The sequence below is a fragment of the Somniosus microcephalus genome, chromosome 34 (assembly GCF_052327205.1).
Source record: "Somniosus microcephalus isolate GS21.2 chromosome 34, FLI_Smic_1.0, whole genome shotgun sequence".
NCBI lineage: Eukaryota > Metazoa > Chordata > Chondrichthyes > Squaliformes > Somniosidae > Somniosus > Somniosus microcephalus.
In genome coordinates, this window is record NC_141020.1 from 15170568 (window position 1) to 15180551 (window position 9984).

The window sequence follows — 9984 nt, forward strand, 5'->3', positions numbered from 1 at the left end:
AGGCAATGGCCCCACACACGGGCTATTATAGAACACGCTAACAGATGTTTCCTCTGCCAGTGAATGGGGAATGAATTGTGGAGCTTGTATCAGCTCCCAGGCTGAAACATTCGGAAACGGCCCGTATGGTAGGGCTCACCTCCCGCACACTCTACATAGCTTGTAGTCCACTTCCATTTCAGGTCAGGGGTCAAGCTACACTCACACACACTAACACTGCAATGACGTTTATACGAAGGGCCCATCGAGGCACTCGTCGCTGCCGCCTTATGAGCAGCCACCCCAACTGTCCTATCCTACTTTCTCGCCGACCTTCCCACCCAGCGCGCCCACTGGGGGCTAATCTGGCCAATCTCCTCCCATTCCAACTCACCCCCTCCAGCGCTGACCCTGTGGACGCTGGCAGTGGGGCAGCCATCACTGACCCTCTCCGCATCTCCCTCCAGAATGTCCATTCACTTGCGAACAAGGCCCTTGCCATCCATGAGCTTAGTGTGGATGACTGCATCGACATCATGGCCCCGACGGAAACTTGGCTGAGGGGTGATGATACCTTACCCTTAAATGAAGCCTCCCCGCCTGGCTATACCTTCCACCACTTGCCCCGCTCAGACCGCCGTGGTGACGGTGTGGCTCTCATCACCAAATCACACCGTGGTCTGTCCCCCTACTCCTCCGGCACTTTCTCCTCCTTTGAGCATCTCACCTTATTTCACCCCTCTCATTTAAAATTATTGTTCTCTACCGCCCACCCAAGTACCATAAAAATGTTATTACTGAGATATCTTCACTGATCTGCACCGAACAACCTCATCCTCAGTGATTTCAACCTCCATCTCAAATCATCATGCTCTCTCTCCTCTGAGTTCACTACCCTCCTATCCTCCCTTAATCTCTCCCTCCATGTAAACTCCCCAACCCATATTCACGGCCACCCCCTCGACCTTGCCATCTCTCGTGGCCTCGCTACTCCCATCGTGTCAATTGGAGATAAGGCCATCTCTGACCACTTCCTCGTATCGCTCTCCACCCACTTTCTCCTTCCACCCACCCCACCAACCCTACTTCCTTCTGTGTCCGCCCCTGGAATAAACTCTCTCCCAACTCTCTTACAACTGCACTTATGAATTCCCAACTGTCCAGCCTCTGGCCCTCCATTCACCATGACATTTCTGCAGCTACCGATCTGCTCAACCACACCCTCGCCACCACCTTTGATTCCCTAGACCCTACTAAAACAATTACCCTCTCTCACCCTGGCCATTTCCCCTGGTACGGCTCTCATCTTCGCTCCCTTAAGTCCAAGGGACGCAGATTTGAACGGATATGGCGGACAACTGGTTTAGCCATTCACCGCCGGTTCTGGCTGGACCACATAAAGCATTATCGGGGCCTGCTCTCGTCTGCCAAAATTGCTCACTATTCCAGAATCATTCTGGAATGCAAAGATAAACCCCGGCTCCTATTCCCTACTGCTAACTGTCTTCTTAAACCCCTCTCTCCTGTCTCCTCCACCCTCACCTCCGATAACAAGTGTGAGGAGCTCATGGACTTCTTTGTCTCTAAGATTAAGACCATCCGTTCAGCTGCCTCTGCCACTTCCCTTACTTCCCCTAGCCCACCGGGCCAACCTTCCTCTAAGGTTCCCCCCTGACCTAGCCCTGAACTCACATCTTTCTCCAGTTTCTCTCCAATCTCCCCTCATGACCTCTCTGCGCTCATCTTGTCCATGAGACCCACCTCCTGCTCCCTCGACTATATTCCCACCAAACTGCTGACCGCCCAACTTCCTTTTCTGGCTCCCATGTTAGCTGACATTGTTAACAGTTCTCTTTCCTCAGGTACTGTCCCCCTCTCCCTCAAATCTGCCGTCATCACCCCTCTCCTCAAGAAACCAACCCTTGACCAATCCATCCTTGCAAACTACCGCCCCATCTCCAACCTCCCTTTCCTCTCCAAAGTCCTTGAACGTGTTGTCACCTCCCAAATCCGTGCCCATCTTTCCCGCAACACCATGTTGGAATCCCTCCAATCAGGTTTCTGCCCTTGCCACAGTACTGAAACAGCTCTCATCAAAGTCACAAATTACATCCTTTGTGACTGTGACAAAGGTAAACTATTCCTCCTCGTCCTTCTTGACTTGTCTGCAGCCTTAGACACGGTTGACCACTCCATCCTTCTCCAACGCCTCTCCACCGTCGTCCAGCTGGGTGGGACTGCACTCGCCTGGTTCCATTCTTAATGATCTAATCGTAGCAAGAGAATCACCTGCAGCGGCTTCACTACCCGCTCCCGCATCGTTACCTCTGGTGTCCCTCAAGGATCTATCCTTGGCCCCCTCCTATTTCTCCCTTGGCGACATCATCCGAAAACACAGCGTCAGTTTCCTTCACAAAGGCCGGAGTTTCATCCCCATACGCCCCCACCTCAATTGATTTCGAGCTCAGCAAAACGTCGAGCTCTTTTTCCGTCGCCTTCGTCTCTGTGCCCACTTCTTTGGCCAGGAGTCTTCCCCCCTCACTGCGGACCCTTTCTCCCACTTTCAGAATTCTCATTCTACCTGGACCCCTCTCTCTGGCCTCTTACCCTCTCTAGATCTTTTCAGTGCAAACTGCCGGCGTGACATCGGCCGTCTCCATTTCTCTGCTCCCCTCACTCACTCCAACCTAACTCCCTCTGAACTTGCAGCACTCCGCTCTCTCAGATCCAACTCTAACATGGTCATTAAACCTGCTGACAAGGGTGGTGCTGTTGTTGTTTGGCGAACCGACCTCTACCGTGCAGAGGCTGAGCGCCAACTCTGACACATCCTCCTACCTCCCCCGGACCATGACGCCACTACCAAACATCAAGCCATTGTTTTCAAGACTGTCACTGACCTCTTCTCCTCTGGAGATCTTCCCTCCATGGCCGCCAACCTCATAGTCCCCCAACCCCACACAGCCCGCCTCTACCTCCTTCCCAAGATCCACAAACAGGACTGCCCTGGTAGACCCATTGTTGCAGCCTGTTCTTGCCCCACAGAACTGTTTTCTTCTTATCTTGACTCTATCTTTTCTCCCCTTGTCCAGTCTCTTCCCACCTACATTCGTGACTCTTCCTATGCCCTCCATCACTTTAACAGTTTCCAGTTTCCTGGCCCCAACCGTCTCCTTTTCACTATGAACGTCCAATCCCTCTACACCGCCACCCCCCACCAGGATGGCCTGAGGGCGCTCCGCTTCTTCCTTGAACAGAGGCTCAACCAGTCCCCATCCACCACCACCCTCCTCCGCCTGGCTGAACTTGTTCTCACATTCAACAACTTCTCCTTTGACTACACTCACTTCCTCCAAATTAAAGGTGTTGCTATGGGAACCCGCATGGGCCCCAGCTATGCCTGCCTTTTCATGGGATATGTGGAACATTCTTTGTTCCAGTCCTACTCAGGTCCCCTCCCTCACCTCTTTTTCCGGTCCATTGATGACTGTATTGGTGCCGTTTCCTGCTCTCGCCCTGAACTAGAAAATTTCATTCACTTTGCTTCCAATTTCCACCCTTCCCTCACCTTCACATGGTCCATCTCCGACTCTTCCCTTCCTCGACTTCGCCGAGTCCATTTCTGGGAATAGACTATCAACCAACATCCACTATAAGCCGATAGCAAAATACTGCGGATGCTGGAAATCTGACATAACAACAGGAAACGCTGGAAAAACTCAGCAGGCCAGGCAACATCGGTGGAGAGAGAAACAGAGTTAACGTTTCAGGTCAAAGACCCTTCGTCAGAACTGGAAAAAAAACGCAGGAAATGGAAAGCAAGTTTGGAGGCTTTCTATCCTATCACTGACCTTCCTTTTGTTCTTTCATCCCCTCCCCCTTTTCCCAGCCCCTAAACTTGCTTTCCATTTCCTGCTTTTTTTCCAGTTCTGACGAAAGGTCATCGAGCTGAAACATTAACTCTGTTTCTCTCTCCACCAATGCTGCCTGGCCTGCTGAGTTTTTCCAGCGTTTCCTGTTGTTATTATTCCACTAGAAGCCCACTGACTCCCACAGCAACCTGGACTACACTTCCTCCCACCCCGCTTCCTGTAAGGACTCTATTCCATTCTCCCAGTTTCTCTGTCTCTGCCGCATCTGTTCTGACGATGCCACCTTCCATACTAGTGCTTCCGGTATGTCTTCCTTTTTCCTCAACCGAGGATTCCCCTCTACCGTGGTTGATATGGCCCTCTACCGTGTCCAGCCACCACATTCAGTGGATCATCCTGTGCCATTTCCGCCACCTCCCGCATGATCCCACCACCAAAGACTTCATTCCCCCCCCCCCCCCCTCACCCTTTCAGCATTCCGAAGGGACCACTCCCTCCGCAACACCCTGGTCCACTCCTCTATTACCCCCAACACCCCCTTCCCCTTTGCCCGGCACCTTCCCGTGCAAGCGCAGGAGATGCAACACCTGCCCTTATACCTCCCCCCTTCCCACTGTCCAGGGCCCCAAACACCCCTTCCAGGTGAAACAGCGATTTACTTGTACTTCTTGCAATTTAGTATGCTGTATTCGCTGCTCATGATGCGGTCTCCTCTACATTGGGGAGACCAAACGCAGATTGGGTGACCGCTTTGCGGAACACCTCCATTCAGTCCGCAAGCGTGACCCCGAGCTTCCGGCCGCCTGTCACTTTAATACTCCCCTCTGCGGCCTCTTACACTGTTCCAATGAAGCTCAATGTAAGCTCGAGGAACAGCACCTCATCTTTCTATAAGGCAATTTACAACCTTCTGGACTTAACATCGAGTTCAACAATTTCAGACTATAACCTCAGCCCCTGTATTTCTTTATATTTTTTTTCTCTTGTGGTCTCACATGGTAACTGTTAATGATGCTGCCATCATCATTCACACCTCACCTAAAGCCGTCTTTTGTTTCTTAACTCTTAATGTCCCATTATCTCTCCTTTTGCCTTGCATCAATACTTTTGTCAGTCAATCTCTCCTGCCTTCCATCCCATCACAGACCTTCCCTTTATTCTTTCCTCCCCGCCCCTGCTTAAAAATCTCTCTTCTCTAACCTTTTCCAGTTCTGACGAGCGGTTCCCCGACTCGAAACGCTGACTCTGTTTCTCGCTCCTCGATGCTGCCTGACCGGCTGAGTGTTTCCAGCATTTTCTGTTGTTCTGTCAGTTTCCACATGTACGCTGGCGACACCCAGCTCTACCTCACTACCACTTCTCTCGACCCCTCCACGGTCTCTAAATTGTCAGACTGCTTGTCCGACATACAGTTCCGGATGAGCAGAAATTTTCTCCAATTAAATATTGGGAAGCCATTGTTTTCGGTCCCTGCCACAAACTCTGTTCCCTAGCCACTGACTCCATCCCTCTCCCTAACATCTGTCTGAGGCTGAACCACACTGTTCGCAACCTTGGCGTCATACTTGACCCTGAAGTGAGCTTCCGACCACACATCCGCAGCATAACAAAGACCACCTATTTCCACCTCCATAACATCGCCCGTCTCCGCCCTTGCCTCAGCTCATCCGCTGCTGAAACCCTCATCCCTGCCTTTGTTACCTCTAGATTTGACTATTCCAACGCACTCCTGGCCGGCCTCCGACATTCCACCCTACGTAAACTTGAGGTCATCCAAAACTCGGCTGCCCGTGTCCTAACTCGCACCAAGTCCCGTTCACCCATCACCCCTGTGCTCGCTGACCTACACTGGCTCCCGGTTAAGCAGCGCCCCAATTTCAAAATTCTCATCCTTGTTTTCAAATCCCTCCATGGCCTCGCCCCTCCCTATCTCTTTAACCTCCTTCAGCTCCACAAACCCACCCCCCCTCCTCGATATATCTGCGCTCCTCTAATTCTGCCCTCTTGAGCATCCCTGATTATAATCGCTCAACCTTTGGTGGCCGTGCCTTCAGCTGCCTGGGCCCGAAGCTCAAGAATTCCCTCCCTAAACCTCTCCGCCTCGCTACCTCTCTTTCCTCCTTTAAGATGCTCCTTAAAACCTACCCCTTTGACCAAGCTTTTGGTCACCTGCCCTAATTTCTCCTTATGTGACACATTTTTTTGTCTATTAACACTCCTGTGCAGCGCCTTGGGATGTTTTACTATGTTAAAGGCACTATATAAATACAAGTTGTTGTTGTTGACACAACCGTTCAGGGCAGTAATGGTGTAGTCTGTCAGAGAGTAACTTGCATCTGCACCAGGTAGTGACACAGTTATCCACAGAGATCACCGAGACAGTGAGCATCACAACCTTTACCCTCACCCACCCCCCCAAAAGCCAGGCCAGTATCACTCCCATGATGATATAAATTTCAACATGAAATCATCAGAAAACATGACACCAAAAAGTCATGAGCATGAAAACTGCAGCATTCAAAGATTTTAACCAGTTGCTTTTCCAATATGACATCTGACCCTTGACCCTAGATGGCCATGAATCCACTGACCCGTGACCCCAGATGGCCAGGGATCCACCGACCCGTGACCCCAGGTGGCCATGAATCCACTGACCCGTGACCCCAGATGGCCATGAATCCACTGATCCGTGACCCCAGATGGCCATGGATCCACTGACCCGTGACCCCAGATGGCCATGGATCCACTGACCCGTGACCCCAGATGGCCATGGATCCACTGGCCCGTGACCCCAGGTGGCCATGAATCCACTGACCCGTGACCCCAGATGGCCAGGGATCCACTGACCCGTGACCCCAGGTGGTCATGAATCCACCGACCCGTGACCCCAGATGGCCATGGATCCACCGACCCGTGACCCCAGATGGCCATGAATCCACTGACCTGTGACCCCAGGTGGCCATGGATCCACTGACCCGTGACCCCAGATGGCCATGGATCCACTGACCCATGACCCCAGATGGCCATCGATCCACTGACCCATGACCCCAGATGGCCATGGATCCACTGACCCGTGACCCCAGATGGCCATGAATCCACTGACCCGTGACCCTAGATGGCCATGGATCCACTGACCCGTGACCACAGATTGCCAGGGATCCACTGACCCGTGACCTGTACCTGCAGAGAGTCTTTCAGCTGCGGGATCAGGAGTTTGAATTTGGCCACCGGGTCATCCTGCTGCTGGGCCTGTTGTTGCTGTGCGAGCGCCGGCTGCGCGGCCGCGGCCGCGGCCTGGGCCTGGGCGGCGGCCAATTGCTGGGCCTGAGCCGCGGCCGCCGCCAGTTGTTGCTGCTGCTGGTTTAGCGGCGCCGCCATCTTGCCCCCGCACTCTAGGCCGGTTCCGCCCCCCGCGCGCGGATTGGGCCATAAAGCAGCCTCATGCCGCCGAGTCCTTTAGCTATTGGTTGGCTGCTGCGTCAATCAAACTGTCAGGCGGGACTGACCGGGCCGGACTGGGCATGCGCATTTCTCTGGTGAGTCCCCACAGGGACTGGGCCGCCATCTTTGGTACTGGCAAAACAGCCACAACAACAGCTGAGGGAAATAAAAACACAAAATGCTGTAAATACTCAGCAGGTCAGACAGCATCTGTGAAGAGAGAAACAGAGTTAAGCTTTCAGGGCAATGACTTTTCATATGAACTGGAAAAAGAGATGTAACAGATTTTTAAAGGCAAACTGTGTTTAACTAACTTGATTGAGTTTTTTGATGAGGGGTGATGAGGGCAATGCAGTTGATGTAGTGTACCAGGACTTCCAAAAGGCGTTTGACAAAGTGCCACATAATAGGCTTGCCAACAAAGTTGAAGCCCATGGAATAAAAGGGACAGTGGCAGCATGGATACGAAATTGGCTAAGTGACAGGAAACAGAGAGTAGCGGTGAACGGTTGTTTTTCGGACTGGTGGAAGGTATACAGTGGTGTTCCCCAGGAGTTGGTACTAGGACCACTGCTTTTCTTGATATATATTAATGACTTGGACTTGGATGTACAGGACACAATTTCAAAATCTGCAGTCGATACAAAACTTGGAGGTATAGAGGAGGAGAGTGATAGACTTCAGGAGGACATATAGACAGGCTGATGAAATGGGCAGACATGTGGCAGATGAAATTTAACGCAGAAAAGTGCGAAGTGATACATTTTGGTAAGAATGAGAAGAGGCAATATAAACTAAAGGGTACAATCCTAAAGGGGGTGCGTGAACAGAGAGACCTGGGAGTATATGTGCACAAATCATTGAAGGTGGCAGGGCAGGATGAGAAAGCGGTTAAAAAAACATACCGAATAATGGGCTTCATAAATAAAGGCATAGAGTGCAAAAGCAAGGAAGTTATGATGAACCTTTATAAAACACTGGTTTGGCCTTAACTGGAGAATTGTGTCCAATTCTGGACACTGCACTTTAGGAAGGGTGTGAAGGCCTTATAGAGAGTGCAGAAAAGATTTATGAGAATGATTCCAGGGATGAGGGACTTCAGTTACGTGGATAGACTGGAGATGCTGGGTTTGTTCTCCTTAGAGCAGAGAAGGTTGAGGGGAGATTTGATAGAGGTGTTCAAAATCATGAGTGGTCTGGACAGGGTAGACAGAGAGAAACTGTTGTCATTGGCGGAAGGGTCGAGAACCAGAGGACACAGATTTAAGGTTATTGGCAAAAGAACCAAAGGTGACATGAGGAAAAACTTTTTTACACAGCGAGTGGTGAGGATCTGGAATGCACTGCCTGAAAGGGTGGTAGAGGCAGACTCAATCATGGCTTTCAAAAGGGAATTGGATAAGTACCTGAGGGGGAAAAATTTGTAGAGCTACGGGGAAAGGGCAGGGGTGTGGGGCTAGCTGAAGTGCTTGTGCAGAGCCGGCACGGGTTTGATGGGCCGAATGGCCTCCTTCTGTGCTGCAACCATTCTATGATTAGCAAGCGCAGGGGCAGGGAAAAGGGGAGGGGAGGAAAGAACATAAAGGAAGGTCTGTGATAGGGTGGAAGGCAGGAGCGATTGAATGACAAAAGGGATGATTGTACAAAGCAAAAGGAGATGATAATGGAACAAGTAAAGAAACAAAAGATGGATCTAGAAAAGGTGTAAATGTAAGAAGTCACACAACACCAGGTTATAGTCCAACAGCTTTATTTGAAATCACAAGCTTTCGGAGCGCTGCTCCTTCGTCAGGTGAAGTGGAGAGATGCATAAAGACACAGCTTATATAGTCAGAGAATAATGTCAGATGTTTACAGGTAATCTTTCCAACTGCCAGTTATCACACCTCGGCAGAGAGATAATCACAGCAATCAAAGGTGTGAATGGTGTCCAAACAGGTCAGTCAGGAAAACATTACATCAAAGAACAATGAGGTGGGGTCACAAGGGGTCAAATATTGCAGATGCTGGGGTCTGTATGAAAAACAAAAAAAGACAAAAACATTTTTTTTGCTGGAAATCACAGCAGGTCCGGCCGCATCTGTGTAGAGAGAACAAGCCAATGTCGACTCGAGTCTGGATGACCCTGCGTCAGTTCCGCACCCATGAAGACGGCCTCAACCGAGATCTTGGGTTCATGTCACGCTACATGTAACCCCACCTGACGCAGGGTCATCCAGACTCGAGTCGACATTGGCTTGTTCTCTCTACACAGATGCGGCCGGACCTGCTGTGATTCCCAGCAAAAAAAATGTTTTTTGTCTGTTTTTCATACAGACCCCAGCATCTGCAATATTTGACCCCTTGTGACCCCACCTCATTGTTCTTTGATGTAATGTTCTCCTGACTGACCTGTTTGGACACCATTCACACCTTTGATTGCTGTGATTATCTCTCTGCCGAGGTGTGATAACTGGCAGTTGGAAAGATTACCTGTAAACATGACATTATTCTCTGACTATATAAGCTGCGTCTTTATGCATTTCTCCACTTCACCTGACGAAGGAGCAGCACTCCGAAAGCTTGTGATTTCAAATAAAGCTGTTGGACTATAACCTGGTGTTGTGTGACTTCTTACATTTGTCCACCCCAGTCCAACTCCGGCATCTCCACACCAGGTGTAAATGGGAATGGCAGAATCATCAACATCTGC

The 9984-nt window shown here is 50.7% G+C and overlaps 1 protein-coding gene across 1 annotated transcript in view; it reads right to left on the minus strand.

The window, feature by feature from the left end:
- med29 (mediator complex subunit 29) overlaps positions 1–7268 on the minus strand; it is a 33117-nt gene extending 25849 nt beyond the window's left edge. Inside the window, exon 1 of the mRNA XM_085973426.1 lies at positions 7032–7268. Within this exon, the coding sequence (XP_085829552.1) occupies positions 7032–7229 (198 nt within the window). The 5' untranslated portion in view covers positions 7230–7268. The remainder of the gene's footprint in view (positions 1–7031) is intronic.
- Positions 7269–9984: the final 2716 nt, after the last annotated feature.